General features: G+C 62.3%; 2 protein-coding genes across 2 annotated transcripts; one reads left to right on the forward strand and one right to left on the reverse strand.

The window, feature by feature from the left end:
• Nucleotides 1-1,326: 1,326 nt before the first annotated feature.
• On the reverse strand, nt 1,327-4,697 carry GTPBP3 (GTP binding protein 3 (mitochondrial)). The gene is made up of 9 exons (XM_012654142.1): nt 4,593-4,697; nt 4,011-4,258; nt 3,811-3,897; nt 3,521-3,723; nt 3,231-3,303; nt 2,988-3,131; nt 2,623-2,788; nt 2,045-2,323; nt 1,327-1,678 (listed from the first exon to the last, which is right to left on the reverse strand). The coding sequence occupies exons 1-9, from the start codon at nt 4,643-4,645 to the stop codon at nt 1,453-1,455; spliced, it is 1,479 nt and encodes a 492-aa protein (XP_012509596.1). The 5' UTR covers nt 4,646-4,697; the 3' UTR covers nt 1,327-1,452.
• Nucleotides 4,698-6,619: 1,922 nt separating this feature from the next.
• Nucleotides 6,620-16,120, forward strand: ANO8 (anoctamin 8). The gene is made up of 18 exons (XM_012653995.1): nt 6,620-6,731; nt 7,483-7,593; nt 7,718-7,850; nt 7,998-8,136; nt 8,209-8,305; nt 8,927-9,043; nt 9,125-9,252; nt 9,351-9,512; nt 9,800-9,952; nt 10,072-10,198; nt 10,319-10,374; nt 10,494-10,568; nt 11,243-12,061; nt 12,297-12,488; nt 12,610-12,741; nt 12,827-12,937; nt 14,251-14,923; nt 15,756-16,120. The coding sequence occupies exons 1-18, from the start codon at nt 6,626-6,628 to the stop codon at nt 16,118-16,120; spliced, it is 3,696 nt and encodes a 1,231-aa protein (XP_012509449.1). The 5' UTR covers nt 6,620-6,625.
• Nucleotides 16,121-16,352: the final 232 nt, after the last annotated feature.

Raw genomic sequence — 16,352 nt, forward strand, 5'->3', positions numbered from 1 at the left:
CTGAGGCAGGAGGATCGCTTGAGCCCAGGAGTCGGCAGCTGCAGGGAACTGAGATTGCACCCCTGCACTCCAGCCTCGGCAACAGAGCAAGATCCCGTCTCTACAAAAAATAAGAAAAATTGGCCAGGCATGGTAGTATGTGCCGGTAGTCCCAGCTACTCAGGAGGCTGAGGTAGGAGGACTGCTTAAGCTCAGGAGTTTGAGACCAGTCTGGGCAACATAGCAAGACCCCGTTTCTTAAAAAATAAGAGAAACAGAGAGAAAAGATAAAATTTTAAAAAGAGGCAAAATATCAAGACTAGTACTAAAAAAGGAAAAAGAAATGACAACTTGTAGACCAATAACACAATACGATTTATATATATGATACAAGACAAACATATATTTGATAGGTGCATCCACAAGGATGCAAATGTGCAGAGAAAGCTCTGGAAAGACACATTAAACCATGACCCAAGGAGAGGGGATAAGGGAGATTTCCACATTAAAATAATTCTGGGCCGGGCGCGGTGGCTCACGCCTGTAATCCTAGCACTCTGGGAAGCCGAGGTGGGTGGATCGTTTGAGCTCAGGAGTTCGAGACCAGCCTGAGCAAGAGCGAGACCCCGTCTCTACTAAAAATAGAAAGGAATTAGCCAGACAACTAAAAATATATAGAAAAAATTAGCCGCGCACAGTGGCGCATGCCTGTAGTCCCAGCTACTCGGGAGGCTGAGGCAGAAGGATCGCTTGAGCCCAGGAGTTGGAGGTTGCTGTGAGTTAGGCTGACGCCACAGCACTCTAGCCCGGGCAACAGAGCAAGACTCTGTTTCCAAAAAATAAAAAAAAAAAGAAAAGAAAAACAATTCTGAATCACCTGAGTTTTATACATTCCTTTGGTATTTGCAAAATAAATTAAAAACAAGGAAACAAAAACCCCTGAGATCTTCCTATCTCTGTCCCACTCAGGTCTCCTGGCATCTGGCGCCCAGAGGGACCTCCATTCAGCTCCACTCCAGGGCCTGAATCTCTGGCAAGTCCCTGCAGGGACCTTGCGACCCCTGAAGGCAATTGTTCTGCTTCCCTGTTTTGTTTTTATGTTGAGACAGGGTCTTGTTCTGTGGCCCAGGCTGGAGTGCAGTGCCGTGATCACAGCTCACTGAAGCCTCCAACTCCCAGACTCAAGTGATCCTCCTGCCTCAGTCTCTTAAGCAGTTAGGAGTATAGGCAGGCACCACCATGCCCAGCTAATTTTTCTATTTTTTGTAGAGATGGGGTCTTTCTATGTTGCCCAGCCTGGTCTTGAACTCCTGTCCTGAAACCATCTTCCCACCTCCGCCTCCCAAAGTGCTGGGATTACAGGTGTGAGCCACCGCATCTGGCCTGCTTCACTGTTTTGGAATCAGGTTCTTCCTTGAGTGAATGGGAACCCCATCTGGACCAAGCTGTCCCCTAAGACTCTGGGCAGTCCCCTCACTTGCCCACGCAGAAGTCCCGGAAGATGATGTCCAGGATCTCCTCAGTGCCCCCTCCACCTGTGAGGCAGGTCAGGTGTCCCCGGGCCACACGCAGTGCCTCAGCCGCCAGGGCCAGGTCTTTCGACTGCTTGTAGTGGCTGAGGGCATCCAGGCAACCTTTGAGGTGATGTTGGTGCCTTGCGCGTGTCAGGAGTGGTGAGCCTGTGGATGGGTCCCCACACCTGGAAGAGATAAGAAACATGGTCTCTGTCAACCTCTTTTATTTATTTATTTCTTTGAGACAGGGTCTCATCCTGTTGCCCCAGCTAGAGTACCGTGGCGTCATCATAGCTCACTGCAGCCTCAACTCCTGGGCTCAAGTGATCCTCCTGCCTCAGCCTCCTGAGTAGCTGGGACTGCAGGCATGAACCACTGTGCCCAGCCTCTCTCAACCTTTTACAACCACTGTTTGAAGGGGAAATGGTTGCACCCACTTTGTAGATATAGAAACTGAAGCCAAGGGCAAGTACGTGCCAAACAAAGCCAGTGGCTCAGCCTCCGCTGGAACTTGGATCAGGGGAAGCTGGGAGTGGGCGAGGGGGGCTCACACTGCAGCCAGCTCCTTCCTCAGGGCCTCCAGGAGATCGTGGAGCCCCTCTCCGGTCAGGCACGACAGCAGCAGGTTGGGGGGCAGGTCAGGACCGGGGCCTGGGCCCTCAGGGGGCAGCAAGTCCGACTTGTTCAGCACCAGCACAAGGCGCTGGTTGCTCTCACTGGGGCTCTGGGATCCCATGGGGGCTACAACTGTGTCCAGGAAGTTGCGGCTGGAGGGAGAGGCCAGGTCAGAGGCGTCCAGCATGGCCACAATGACATCAGCCTGCTCCAGCCTAGGGAAGCAGAAAGAACCAACTGAGTGGCGACCCCAAGTGGAGTGGGTACAGGCTCTGGGCAGGCCGAGCCCATGAGGGCAGGCCGAGCCCATGAGAGCAGGCAGAGCATGAGGGGCGGGGCAAACACATAAGTACTACAGGGGCGGAACTTAATCAGAACCAAAGCACTGAGGTCCCCACTTGAAGGAGCTTAGTGACCTTCTCCTATTCAGGAAGAATGAAAAATAAATGCAACAGGGAGAAAAAGCAGAGGAAGGGTCCTGCATTCCCCTCCCACCACCACCCTGTCTGCCCACCTCTCCCAGGCCCGCCGGACGCCTTCCTGCTCCACGGGCCCTGTGCCCTCCCGCAAACCCGCCGTGTCGCTCAGCAGCACAGGGAACCCAGCCAGATCCACGGGGGTCTCCAGCACATCTCGAGTGGTCCCTGGCTCCGGGGACACGATGGACACAGGCTTCCGGCCTGGGGGGGCGGTCAGAAAGGAGAAAGAGTAGAGGCAAAGGAGCTCTTTCCCCAGGTTCCGCCCCCTGTCTGGACAGAGCTTCTGTCTACTCTGGCCTCTTTCCCAGATCTGAACAAATCAGTTTCTCAGTTCCTGGCCCCGCCCCTGGCACTAGGCCCCGCCCTGTTCAGGCCCCGCCCTTCACCATCTCACACGCACTGAGCAAGTTCACCAGGCTGCTCTTGCCTGCGTTGGGGGGTCCAGTGACCACAACGTGCGCCCCTGAGCGCAGCCTCTGCCCACGCCTGGCATCCCGTAGATGAGCACCTAGTGCCACCTCCAGCGCCCGAACTTCGACGTCCGCTGTGGGTGAGGGAAAGCAGGCAGAGGGGAGGGAGTGAGGGGGCCTTTGGGGAGCTGAGATGCCAGGCGTCCCCATCTCTCACCTCGAAGCAGACTCACCTTGCTCCAGGACACCCTCCTCCAGGTCGTCATCCTCACCGAAATCGATATAGGCCTCCACGTGGGCCAGAGCCTGGGGGAGAGGAGACAATAGGTGGTGTGAGCACCCGGGAACCCACCATCTCACCTCCAATTTGCCCACGTCCAGCCTGATCTAAGGGGCCAGATTGGCGGCTCGTAGGCCAGTTGCTTTCGTGTAGGGAATGGAGGGCGAATAGGTGGAGGGCTCTCATGCAGGGGGTGGACAGGTGGGGTCTCCGAGGCGGGGAATGGGCAAATGGGGGACATGCCTTGGTGAGGGTCCCGGCCCAGCTGCGGCAGAGGTGGCCCAGCTCCCCGTCCAGCTGCCTCAGGGCCTGCCGCCGTTGTGCCTCGGTTTCTGCGTGGATTAGATCAGCCAACCCCTCCACCTCGGTCAGGTTCAGCTTCCCATGGGCGAATGCTCGCCTGGTGAACTCTCCTGCTTCTGCCGGCCGCAGCCCTGGCACACTGCCTGAAGGAAGACCCCGGGTCCTGAGCCCCTGGTCCCCAGCCAGGATCACTGGCAGAGCCAGGCCTTGAACCCATGGCTACAACTCACCCAGGGCCTGCAGGATGCCGCTCACCACGGCCGGGCCTCCATGCACGTGGAACTCCACGCAGTCCTCACCCGTGAAACTTCGGGGACCTAATGTGGCAGACAGCTGAGAGTCAGGAGGAGGGCACGGTCTGGGCAGACTCCTGGAGGGGGGAAACTGGGTCATGAGAGCTACAGGAGGCTCGGGACCGGAGACCCCTCACCTGGGAACCAGAGCACGAGCGCGCGGTCCAGAGGCTCCCCGGAACGGGGGTCGCTGAGCAGGCGCAGGCTGGCTTTGCGGGCTGCGGGCAGGTCCCGGGGCGCTGTGAGGATCCGGAGGGCGTAGCCGCTGGCAGGGCCGCTGGTCCTGATCACCGCGATGCCGCAACGGCCTTGGCCAGAGCTCAACGCGAAGATGGTAGCCCCGGAGCTGAGAGCCGGAGCGCCGCTGCCCTGGCGCCGGCACAGTCTGCAACGCAAGAGGGCCAGTCAGCGCGCCTGGTGGGCTCTGCCCCCCGAGCAACAGGTTGACCGAGGGCTATGGTTGGGGGACGTTCCGGGCGGGAGCTCTGCACCGCTCGGAGGTCCTGAGGCCGGAGGGTGACCGAATTGGAAGCTCTGTGGCCAGAAGGTGACCCAGATGAGACGCGGGCTCTGCGGTGGGGGCACGGACGGACTCAGGCTCGGAAGAATGCGAATGGTAGTAGCTCTGCAGCATAGACTTGGGCCCCTATAACCCAGGGAGTGGATTTGGGATCCAAGCTGCACCCCATGCTGTCACACCCCTTCCCCGGTCGTCCCACCTGCGAGGCCCACGTGCCGCTCGGGCAGCCAGGGTCCACAACCCCCGCCACATGGGTTTACAACCGCCGACCCTCCTGTCCGACCTGCCTCTGCGGCTGCAAGTCCGGGCAGGAGGCCCCACCCCCCACTCCGCGGCATGACAGATAAAATGCTCAACGATTCTCGACTATCATTGGGCGCCTTAGAAGACGTCCCGCCCATCGACTAAAGACCTTCATTTCCATTGGCTGGCGCAAGGGAACGAGGGCGGGGGCGCCACCGGGTGGGTGTAGCGAAATGCTGTTCCCCGGGCAACAGTAGGCCGACAGTTCAGGTTCCTAGAGCGGCGGGGATCCGACACAATGGAAATGAGCTGAGAGGACAGAGCTTGGCACCGAGCGCTAGTTACCGCGAGGCGAGGGTTCGGAGTCGTGTATTTCCAGCTGTTCACGCTGTAGCCTTAGGCGAGTCAAGGACCTAGGTGCGCTCAGTTTTCCCGTCCCAGAAAGGAGGGGCTGCACCTCTCTGCGCCCAGGTTGAGACCGGAAGCTCATAACAGCTCAGTGACTGGGAGGGATGAGTTCCGGGGAACCCACGCCCTGGCCCAGGGAAAATCTTGCCCGAACTTCTGGGAAGATTCCTACTAGCTTTTCCTGGAACTCTGTAGATTCTATTTCCTCCCCAGCTCTCCCTCCCGCCGTTCCCTCGGCCTCGGACGCTCTCCCTCATTTGACAAACTCATCCTCAAGGTCTAGCTCCAAGATCCCCTCCTCCTCCAGGAAGGGCACCCTCCTCCGGGAACCCCCCGCACGGCCCTCTCTCCCATCGGGACTTCCCTGACTCTCCCTCTGGCCCAAGTCCGCACCTGCAGAGCCAAGTGTCCGGTCAGTCTCTGGCTCCCCGAAAGCCAGAAAGGGCAGGCTCGGAGATTCCCTTCAGGTTGGCCCGGAACAGCGCTAGCCGCGGGCCAGGGCGCGGACGGTGGGATTCCAGGCACCGGCTGGGCGGGTCTCCGGGAGCTCCTTCGCTCCGCCGATTCTGCGGTTCTCGGCCAGAGCGGGCGGGCGGCGCGCTCTCGCTGGGGCGGGGGGATCTGTCGGACGGGCTCGAGCTCTAACGCCCCATACCCGCCCTGCTCAGTTTTTCTCAGCTGTAAAATAGCAACGAACGATGATACTCTCCAGGTCTGGTTGTTCCATCGATAACAAGTATGCACCAAGTGCCTACTGTGTGCCAGGCATAGAGAACCAGACCTAACATTTTAGGGTCACTGTGCCCCGTGTCACAGTTTGGACATACTGAACATTTATGCGTTCATCTAAAATTTACGTTTACCTAGGTGGACTGTTTTTATTTGCTAAACTTGACAACTCTATCGGATCTTTTCTAAGGGGGTTACATCCCGAAGGGAGTAGGGGTTAAGTGGGCGAAGAGGGCACGAAAAGTGTCCTAGGCCGCTGAGCGGCATGCACAAAGATCCTGAGACAGCACCTGCTGTATCTATCCATTTGCAGTCCTGCGGTGGCGTTGAGGTTGTTGCCACCAGGAATCTCCTTCGACCAGGCCCGCCCCCTCCCAAGTCCCGCCGTAGTCAAATCACGCATATCTCACATTCCAAATCGCGCCTCCGGAGTCTAGGTTTTACAGATGGGGAAACTGAGGCTCTGGGACGGGTACTGGAATGCGGCGCGGGTAGAGACGAGTCGGAGAATGCACCACCGGTGCGGGAGGGGACGAACACCAGAGAGCGAGGTGGGCGGGCGAGAACGAAACCCAGAAAACAACACGGGCGGAGACAAGAACCAGCGAGCGAGGCGGGAGGGCTGAGACGAGAACCAGAAGAGTGACGCGTGCCGGGTGGGGAAGGAGAGTCGAGGTTCGGCTCGGGCGGGGACGAGAAGCAGCACTCGGGCTCTCGAGGACGGAGGCCCGCGCGGGCGGGCGCGGCCTTTGTCTCCTCCTCCCGCGCGCTCAGCCGCGGCACCGGCCCCATGAGCCCGCGGCCCCCAGGTGCCCGGGCCGCTCGCAGCCCCTGACCTGACCTGTCCTCGCGATGTCCGAGGCCGCCTCCGGCTCCGGGGGCACGTCCCTGGAGGGCGAGCGTGGCAAGAGGCCCCCGCCGGAGGGCGAGCCTGCGGCCCCGGCGTCCGGAGTTCTGGGTATGTGTGCGGCGCCTGGACTAGACGGGGTGCAGGTGCCTGGGTGCCCTCGTCGGCTGGACGGGGAGAAGGATTAGGGTCAAACGTCCCTGGCTTGGTGTCCCGCGGAGGGGCCGGCTTCTCCCGGCACTGCGGCTGCGGCCCGGGCGGGGCTGGGACAGTGCAGCGGGCGGGGGTCCCGGCGCGGAGACGCGGACACGCCCCTCCGAGAGTCCCAGCCTGGGGCTGCGCCCCGCCACCCCGGGGCTGTGGGATCGTGGCGGGGCAGGGATGCGCTTGAGAGCCTCCCCGAGGAGAATACAGAATCATACGGTCCTGGGTTCAAATCCCAGCTCGACTGTGACCTTGGGCATGTGACTTAAACGCTCTGGGCCTCAGTTTCCTCACCTGTGCAATGGGGGTAAGAACCGCACCCAGTTCGTGGGCTGCTGTAGGGACGCGCTGTCACAACGTCGTGAAGTGCTCGGGGCTGCTAGTGAGCGCCCTACCGATTGTGGTTTCGGAGGAGGAGCTGGGCCTCCAGAATGAGTAAGATTTGTAAGAGAGGACCTGGATGGGGGTGGCATTCCTGGAGGGGGGCTTGGCTGGTGCAAGGACGCAGAGGGAGGAAACCGAGCCAAGGCCAGAGTTCTAAGGGCCTTGAATGCCAGGCAGAATGCTGAGGAGCCCTGGCGGGGGCTGGAGAAACCAAAACTGGAGGCGGGGTCCGGTCCCAGAGAGGCCTGACCCGGGCCTGCCACGCCGCCCCCAGATAAGCTTTTCGGGAAGCGGCTCCTGCAGGCGGGTCGCTACCTGGTGTCCCACAAGGCATGGATGAAGACGGTGCCTACAGAGAACTGCGACGTGCTGATGACCTTCCCAGGTACCCACGCCCGCGCGCCCGGTGCCCAGATGCGGCTCTCCTGAGCTCGGCTTCCCAGAGCATGTGCAGGAGGCCTTGGGCCCCCCGTGTGGCCAGAGCCATCGGTCCCTGTACCCCTTGGCAGACACAACCGATGACCACACGCTGCTATGGCTGCTGAACCACATCCGCGTGGGCATCCCCGAGCTCATCGTGCAAGTCCGCCACCACCGCCACACGCGAGCCTACGCCTTCTTCGTCACCGCCACGTACGAGAGGCGAGTGTCCCGCCTGTCGCGGAGCCTGCCACCGGGTCCCGCCCTGCGTGTGGCCCAGGAGACCACCGGGGGCACCGCGCTCAGCTCAGCTCCGGGACGGCCAGCCAGGGCCTGCCCTTGAGCCCGCCTCCCGCACCCTCTCTGCAGCCTGCTCCGAGGAGCCGACGAGCTGGGCCTGCGCAAGGCCGTCAAGGCCGAGTTCGGCGGGGGCACCCGCGGCTTCTCCTGCGACGAGGACTTCATCTACGAGAACGTGGAGAGCGAGCTGCGCTTCTTCACCTCCCAGGTGAGCCTAGCGCCCGTGTCCCGCGCACACCCGGGTGTGCGGGCCCCTCGGTCACGCCCTATCGCCCCCCAGGAACGTCAGAGCATCATCCGTTTCTGGCTGCAGAACCTGCGTGCCAAGCAGGGTGAGGCGCTTCACAACGTGCGCTTCCTGGAAGACCAGCCAATCAGTGAGCAAGGCGGGGCCGGCGCTCCAATCACAGGCAGAAAGCTGGGTGGGGCTCTTAGAGGACAACCTCTAAGGGGGGGTGGGGCCTATGGCCAACCAGTCAAGGGTTGACAAAGAGTTGGGCAACCAATGGGTTGAATGGGCGTGGCCTTAGCATAAGGGTGGGGCTTATCTGAGGGAGGCGGGTCCGGGCGAGGCTCTTCTCTGGGAATGGGATGTGGCTGCGGCAGGGACCATGGACAGAGCTCCACATGCTGCGCTGTGAAGCCCTGGGCCTTGGTTTCCCCTGCAGAAAACTGAGCTGCTGCAAGTTTACCTTCTGATGTCGACTTTGTACCATTCCTCAGACGTTTGGGGCCACAAACTGAAGCCAAACAGCTTTATTTAAAAACACAGTTTCCCATTCACACCCTACCCTACTGGTTCCTTCCCTGCCTGCCCCTAAATCTCCCAAATTCTAAAGGAGAATCGGATGTTCCGTCCACACAGGACTCCCCTGGGAAGAACCTCTGTGCATTTAAGAACAGGCAAAAAGCTGTGACTTGGGTTTCAGACAAAGGGGGCTGGTCAGCCTGGGGTCAGGGTGGAGGAGCTGACATAAACTGTGCTCGTCCCCCTATAGTCCCCGAGCTGGTGGCCCGTGGGATCATCCAGCAGGTGTTCCCGGTCCATGAGCAGCGTATTCTGAACCGCCTCATGAAGTCATGGGTGCAGGCCGTGTGCGAAAACCAGCCTCTAGGTGCGGCCTGGGGTAGGTGATTCGGGGGGATCCCAGCAGGCAGACAGGGGGTGACTGGGACACACCTCTGTTCCCTGGCAGATGACATCTGCGACTACTTTGGTGTGAAGATTGCCATGTACTTCGCCTGGCTGGGCTTCTACACGTCGGCGATGGTGTACCCAGCTGTCTTTGGCTCGGTCCTGTACACGTTCACGGAAGCCGATCAGGTACCAGGCGGGGGCCAGGCAGGGACTAGGGGATCCAAAGACACCCTCCTCCCTGTGCTGGCCTGGCCAACAGCTCAGCCGTCCTCTACCACCCACAGACAAGCCGGGACGTGTCCTGCGTGGTCTTCGCTCTCTTCAATGTGATCTGGTCAACGCTGTTCTTAGAGGAATGGAAGCGGAGGGGTGCCGAGCTAGCCTACAAGTGGGGGACACTGGACTCACCCGGGGAAGCCGTGGAGGAGCCACGCCCCCAGTTCAGGGTCAGTTGGGGGCTGAGTTCAAGGTCACGGAAAATGGGTTAAAGGAGAGAGTGTGCACAGGGAGGGCACAGCAGGAGCTGTAAGATGTGGTTGGTGTTCGCAAAGAGGGTGTGCTCTGGATGGGGGGGTGGAAACTGCGACTGAGGGACTTGGAAGGGCACCCTAGGTGGGCAAAGGGAGAAGGCAAAGGCGTGGCAGGACACAGAGTTCTTAGGATCAGGAAGCATGTGTGGGGCAGAGCTGGCCCCTCTGGTCTCACGCTGGGCCCGGCCCCTGCCCACCATCAGGGGGTACGACGCATCAGCCCTGTGACGAGAGCTGAGGAGTTCTACTACCCGCCCTGGAAGCGGCTGCTCTTCCAGCTGCTCGTCAGCCTCCCGCTGTGCCTGGCAAGCCTCGTTTGTGTCTTCCTGCTCATGCTCGGCTGCTTCCAGCTGCAGGTAACCCCCGATCTACCCCACCCTGCCTTGACCCAACTGGGCGACCACCCGCCCAGCTCCACCTCTAGCTGAGCCCCGCCAGCAGGGTGAGCCCGAACCTGCGACCCCCTGCTTTGCAGGAGCTGGTGCTCAGCGTCAAGGGGCTGCCCCGCCTGGCCCGCTTCCTGCCCAAGGTGGCGCTGGCCCTGCTCGTCAGCGTGAGTGCCGAGGGCTACAAGAAGCTCGCTGTCTGGCTCAACGACATGGGTACGCCCTGCCAAGGGGCCCCGCTCCCCGCACGGGGGAGGAAGGTCCCCACCACCCTTTGGGATCCCCACTGCCCTTGGGGGTCAGGGCCGCCCACTCACTGTACCCCTCGGCCCCTAGAGAACTACAGGCTGGAGAGCGCCTATGAAAAACACCTCATCATCAAGGTTGTGCTGGTGAGTTGCGGCCAGCAGGCAGGCCGGGGACAGCAGAGGGCGTGGGTCTGTGTGGGGCACAGGGAGGGCTCCGGGAAGTGGGGGTAGCAGGGCGACCGCTGCCTGCCTGTCTCCTTCAGTTCCAGTTCGTCAACTCCTACCTGAGCCTCTTCTACATCGGCTTCTACCTCAAGGACATGGAGCGCCTGAAAGAGGTGAGATCCTGTCCCCACGGCGGCCAGCGGGGGCCAGAGCTGGCTCAAGGGGTCCAAGGGCTCTCCAGCCCCTCCCCTCCCTCCTCCATCCTTCTCTCCTCTCTGTCGTCATCCGTGCGTCCTCTCTCTGCCTGTCACCCCCCCATCTGTCCGTCCACCTGTCCGTCGGTCCCTCCACAGCTCCTGCTCGTCCTGTCCTTGTCCCAGAGCCTCGAGCGGCAGCTGCGGGCGGTGCTGGTCCCGCTCGCGGCCCTGCAGTTCCGCCTGCTCCTCCTCTCCCTCCGGGGCCTCCTTCTCACGGCCTGGGCCAAAGTACGGGCAGGGGGCGAGCCGCCGGGGCCTGGTGGGGAGGGCAGCCTGGCTGTGCGGGGGCTGGGGAAGCCGAGCTGAGGCGCATGCGCGGAGGGGATCCCGGCTCAGCCAACCCCGCGCAGGTGGCTGGGGTCCCGCCTCGCCCACCCGGGGAGGCTGGGGCGCTGTGGCGTGCCAGGCTGCGGTGCGGGCAGCTGTGAACCGCGTCTGAGCGCTGGTGTCCGGGCGTGTCCGCAGGGGCAGAGTTACCAATCGGGCCCGGCGTGCGTGTCTGGGCCCAGGGCTCCCCGACGGTGCCCCGTGCTGGTGCCCAGAGCCCCGCCTGCCCCCCATGCTCCTCTCTCCGCCCCTCCTGCCCCCAGATGCTGGCCACGCTACTGATCACCCGTCAGTTCCTCCAGAACGTGCGAGAGGTCCTGCAGCCGCACCTGTACCGGCGGCTGAGCCGCGGCGAGCTGGGCGTGCGCGCCGTCTGGGAGCTGGCCCGCGCCCTGCTCGGCCTGCTAAGCCCGCGGCGCCCCGCGCCCCGCCGCCTAGAGCCCCAGGCTGAGGAGCGTGGTGGCAGCGGCGCTGGGGGGCGCCGCAGGTGTCTCAGCGGGGGCTGCGGGGCACCCGAGGAGGAGGAGGAGGCAGCCACGGTGGAGAGGCGGCCAGCAGGGGAAGGCGGGGAGGTGGGGGATGGGCCTCCGCGCAAAGAGGAGGAAGAGGAGGAGGAGGAAGAAGAAGACGATGAGGAAGAGGAGGAGGAGGAAGAGGAGGGCGAGGAAGGTGGCCTCCTAGACTGCGGGCTCCGGCTGAAGAAGGTCAGCTTCGCCGAGCGGGGTGCCGGGCTGCGCCGGCCTGGCCCAAGCCCGGAGGCCCTCTTGGAGGAGGGTAGCCCTACCATGGTGGAGAAGGGGCTGGAGCCCGGTGTGTTCACGCTGGCTGAGGAAGATGACGAGGCGGAGGGGGCTCCCAGCAGCCCTGAGAGGGAGCCCCCAGCCATCCTACTTCGCCGGGCAGGGGGTGAGGGCCGAGACCAAGGACCCGACGGTGGCCCGGACCCGGACCCCAGCTCCAGCGGCGACTCCACCCGGAGGCAGAGGCGGCAGAACCGGTCGTCTTGGATTGACCCTCCTGAGGAGGAACACTCGCCCCAGCTCACCCAGGCAGAGCTGGAGAGCTGTATGAAGAAGTATGAGGTGAGGAGGGGAGGGCGCACACAGTCCGAGGGTGGAGGTGGGGGGAGGGGTGATAACGGACCTTAGTGCAGTTAGGATGCTGCAAGAGGGGGAGACCCAGCCGGATGGAGGCCTCTGGACTGGCTGAGGATGGGGAGCCACCCTAGGTCCCCACGCGATTGTCTGAGGGAGCCAGGCTGGGTGGAAGGTGGTCCAAGAGAGGAGGCATGCAGGTCTGACACTTGCCTTCCTGCAGGACACGTTCCAGGACTATCAGGAGATGTTCGTGCAGTTCGGCTACGTTGTGCTCTTCTCATCTGCCTTCCCCCTGGCCGCGCTGTGCGCCCTGGTCAACAACCTCATTGAGATTCGCAGTGACGCCTTCAAGCTGTGCACGGGGCTACAGCGGCCCTTCGGCCAGCGCGTGGAGAGCATCGGCCAGTGGCAGGTGGGAGGGAGGCTGAGGTCTCTGAGCCACTGCCAGGAGGGAGCCAGGGTGCAGCGGGGAGGAGCTGGGGACCCAGGGAGGCCGGCCGAATCCTGCCTGAGCCCCCCCTGCCACCCTGCAGAAGGTGATGGAGGCCATGGGCGTCCTGGCGATCGTGGTCAACTGCTACCTAATCGGCCAGTGTGGACAGCTGCAGCGCCTCTTCCCCTGGCTGAGCCCAGAGGCAGCCATCGTGTCCGTGGTGGTGCTCGAGGTGCGGCTGGTGGCTGGGCCCCGGGGAGCCAGGCAGCGGGAGCGCGATCCCAGAGCCTGCAGCCACCTCTCTGCCATCCCCACAGCATCTTGCTCTGCTCCTCAAGTACCTCATCCACGTGGCCATCCCTGACATCCCAGGCTGGGTGGCTGAGGAGATGGCCAAGCTGGAATACCAGCGCCGCGAGGCCTTCAAGGTACGTGGGCCGGGGCCAGGCTCGCCTTACTCATTCGCTCAGTGGGGCTTTGCTAGTGACAGATCTCGGCTCTCAGATCTCAGCCACCAGCTCCTTAGCACGAGGGCACACACACAGATGGCACAGAGGGAGGTGTCATCATTGGTGCTCACAACGGCCTGGTCGCTCCCGGTGTCTCAGTGGCATCCAGGACCAGGCTGGCCCTCAAGAACATTCTGTCATCTGCCAGCTCCCCTGATGGCATCCCCACTGGGGCCTGGGGACATGACGGATCCTTCTAGAAGCCCAGTGTCTTCCACATTCTTCAGAAAACGGCAGAATGGGCTAAGGAGCTCCCGGCTTCCTCGCTGGTAGCAGTGCTCTGTGTGGGCGCTATCCGTGTAGCCCTAGCCACGGGCAGTGAGTGAACGTGTCGTAATTGGGGCTGGTGCAACTGAGAAACTAAATTTTTATTTTATTGAATCTTAATGATTTTTCTTTTTTTTTTTTTTTTTTTGGGACAGAGGCTTACTCTGTCACCCTGGGTAGAGTGCAGTGGTGTCATCATAGCTCACCACAGCAACCTCAAACTCCTGGCCTCAAGCCATCCTCCTGCCTCAGCCTCCCGAATAGCTAGGACTACAGGCTTGCACCATCACACCTGGCTAATTTTCCTATTTTTAGTAGAGATGGGGTCTAGCTCTTGCTCAGGCTAGTCTCGAACTCCTGAGCTCAAGCAGTCCTCCTGCCTCGGCCTCCCAGAGTGCTGGGATTACAGGTGTAAGCCACTGTGCTAGGCCACGAATCTTAATGAATTTAAATTTACATTGACAAAGTCTTGCGTGGCTATTGGGTACCAGGTTGGATGACAGACTATAGTCGGCTCTGGTCACAGCTCCATCTGGCACACGGCCAGCTGGGGACAGAGTTGGTGGCCGGTGAATATTTGTTTTCTTCACAGTTCCCAGAAAGCAATGGTGTGGGTCCAGGGATTCAGTTGGCGCCTAACAAGTGTTTGGATCTCTTCCCCCCTTCCTCCAAGAGCCCCAGTGTGGGTCCAGGGATTCCGCTGGTGCCAATGAGCGTTTCAATCTCTCCCCACTTCCCCAGAGAGCCCCAGAGTGGGTCCAGGGATTCAGCTGGTGCCCAATAAGTGTTTGGATCTCTTCACCCTTCCTCAGAGAGCCCCATCATGGGCCCAGGGATGCAGCTGGCATCCAATAAGCGTTTGGATCTCCCCGCACTTCTGCGGACAGCCCGGTTTGCCCCTGGCCTCAGCCGGTGCCGCTAAGGCCCCCTCTTCCCAGTCCCATAACGCCCGGCTCTGCCCGCAGAGACACGAGCGCCAGGCCCAGCACCGCTACCAGCAGCAGCAGCGGCGGCGACGGGAGGAAGAGGAGCGCCAGCGCCACGCAGAACACCACGCCCGGCGAGAACGCGACGCCGGCGCCAGCGGCCGGGAGGAGGCGAGGGCTGAGGGCTCCGGGCTGGACGCCGCTGCCTCCGAGAAGGCCTCTGCCAAGGCCAAGGGCGGCGGGGCCGGCGGCCACGGGCCCGAGAGGCCCAAGCGCCCCGGATCCCTGCTGGCGCCCAACAACGTCATGAAGCTGAAGCAGATCATCCCGCTCCAGGGGAAGTTTCTGTCTTCAGGGGCCGCGTCCTCGCTGGCTGCTGCAGGCTCCAGCGCCTCTGCGCGGCCGCCTCCCGCGCAGTCGCCCACCGGCAGCGACACCCGCCTGCCGGCCTTCCTCAGCTTCAAGTTCCTCAAGTCTCCCGAGACCCGGCGGGACTCCGACCGCAGCCACTCGCCACCCAAGGCCTTCCACGCCGGCAAGCTCTTCCCCTTTGGCGGGGCTCGGGCTGAGGCCGGGTCCAACGGGGCGGGCGGGCAGGCCCGGCCAGACGGGACCCCCAGCAGTGGTGGCAGCCGGGCCCAGAGGAGTGGGCCAGTGGACGAGGCCGCGGCTGAGGAGCTGGAAGCCCCCCGGCCTGAAGAAGAAGGCTCAGGTCACAAGCTTTAACTCGGGGGTGGGGACGCCGGCCGGCTTAAGGGGCAGGGGTGGGTGTCCAGGCATGGGGAGAGGCTGAAGGGAACAGACGAGGCCTGGTCCCTGGTACTGGAGGGGATCCGGGTCCGTGTAGTACATGGATCCTCTCAGTCAAAGCCTATTTCATATCTTAGGGCCCTGTGACAGCCTGGAGCCCTGTGCCTAACCCTGTCATGCCCAGGGAGGGACACCAAAGCCCCCTGTCCCAGTACCCCTCCCAGGGCATTCCCACCATGCTCCAGTGCCAGGGAGATGAGGGAGGCCCCATCACCACCTGGCCCACCCCCACAGGCCCCCACACCCAGCTCACTCTGGGGGGACTTGGACCCCCAGGCCTCTATGCAAACTCCTGCCCTGCTGCCCAGCTGTTCAGGGAGGCCTTCCTTGGAGATGGGGTGCTGGAACTGCACACCCAGGGAGCTCGGGGCACTCAGCCAGGCCACACCCACACTGTGCTGAGCAGAGGCCCAGACCTCACTGCCCCGGACCACTGTCCCTACCACACCTCACCCACCCCAGCCCCGGCCCCAGGGAGCCCAAGAGGTGGCAGCAGTGCAGGGAGATAGGTCAGAAGCCAAAGGGACTTCCTCAAATGTCCTCTCCCCAGGACTGGGCAGGCCCGTGCCCAGAGGCAGGGCTTGCACCCCGAGACGCCCACCCTGTCTCTGATCAGAAGCAATAAGGCCCTTCACGTGCCTGGAAGCCCGGGAGGGAATGTGGGCAGGGTCGCCAGCCCGGTGGGGTCCAGCAGGGGCGGCATCTCCCCGGAACGGCCCCTCTCGCCTCCGCAGGGACAGCACTGGCCCCCGTGGGCGCCCCTGCCCTCCGCACCCGTCGCAGCTGGAGCCCCTCACCGCCACCGCCAATGCCGCTGCCCCGGCCCCCGACACTGCCTGCCGGCTGCTGGCAATGGGATGGGCCATGGGGCTGCGGGGGCGAGGGCACTGCCCTCCGCCAGGCCCCAGCCACTGAGTGCCCGCCCTGTGCCCTGGTCGGGCCCCCGCCTGCCCTTCAGCCCCTGCCAGGGGACACCAGCTTCTACAGCCTCCTGCCCCCGCCACTGCCGGCCACCTCGGAAACCCCCGAGGCCCCGGCACCCAGCCCCAGCCCCAGCCCCAGCCCCCAGGCTGCGTGCTGGCCCAGTGGCTGGCATTAGCTCTGCCTGCCCACCCTGCCTTCTCTTCTCATATGCAATATCAGTCCCTCACAGGGGTGGCCGGCCCAGAAAATGCAAAATGCGCTTTGGCCTCCAGTATTGGCCGGCACCCCCCCATCTGCCGTTTTCCTTTCCACCAGTATGGGGGAGCCGAAAGGAAACCCACAAACCCAAGAGAAAACACACAGAATAGGCGATTATTTATTTGTTTTTAATTTATTTTGTCATATTT

Source organism: Propithecus coquereli, unplaced genomic scaffold (assembly GCF_000956105.1).
Source record: "Propithecus coquereli isolate 6110/MARCELLA unplaced genomic scaffold, Pcoq_1.0 Scaffold438, whole genome shotgun sequence".
Lineage (NCBI taxonomy): Eukaryota > Metazoa > Chordata > Mammalia > Primates > Indriidae > Propithecus > Propithecus coquereli.

What these genes read in the sequence shown, in the direction of transcription:
- GTPBP3 (XM_012654142.1), bottom strand. Translation starts at nt 4,645, where the DNA reads ATGTGGCGGGGGTTGTGGACCCTGGCTGCCCGAGCGGCACGTGGGCCT. An exon ending in GCGGCACGTGGGCCTCGCAG is followed by an intron (nt 4,259 to 4,592) that starts GTGGGACGACCG and finishes CTTGCGTTGCAG; the next exon opens with ACTGTGCCGGCGCCAGGGCA. An exon ending in GGGCCGGGACCCTCACCAAG is followed by an intron (nt 3,304 to 3,520) that starts GCATGTCCCCCA and finishes CCTCTCCCCCAG; the next exon opens with GCTCTGGCCCACGTGGAGGC.
- ANO8 (XM_012653995.1), top strand. Translation starts at nt 6,626, where the DNA reads ATGTCCGAGGCCGCCTCCGGCTCCGGGGGCACGTCCCTGGAGGGCGAG. An exon ending in CGTTCACGGAAGCCGATCAG is followed by an intron (nt 9,253 to 9,350) that starts GTACCAGGCGGG and finishes TACCACCCACAG; the next exon opens with ACAAGCCGGGACGTGTCCTG. An exon ending in GCCTGAAGAAGAAGGCTCAG is followed by an intron (nt 14,924 to 15,755) that starts GTCACAAGCTTT and finishes TCGCCTCCGCAG; the next exon opens with GGACAGCACTGGCCCCCGTG.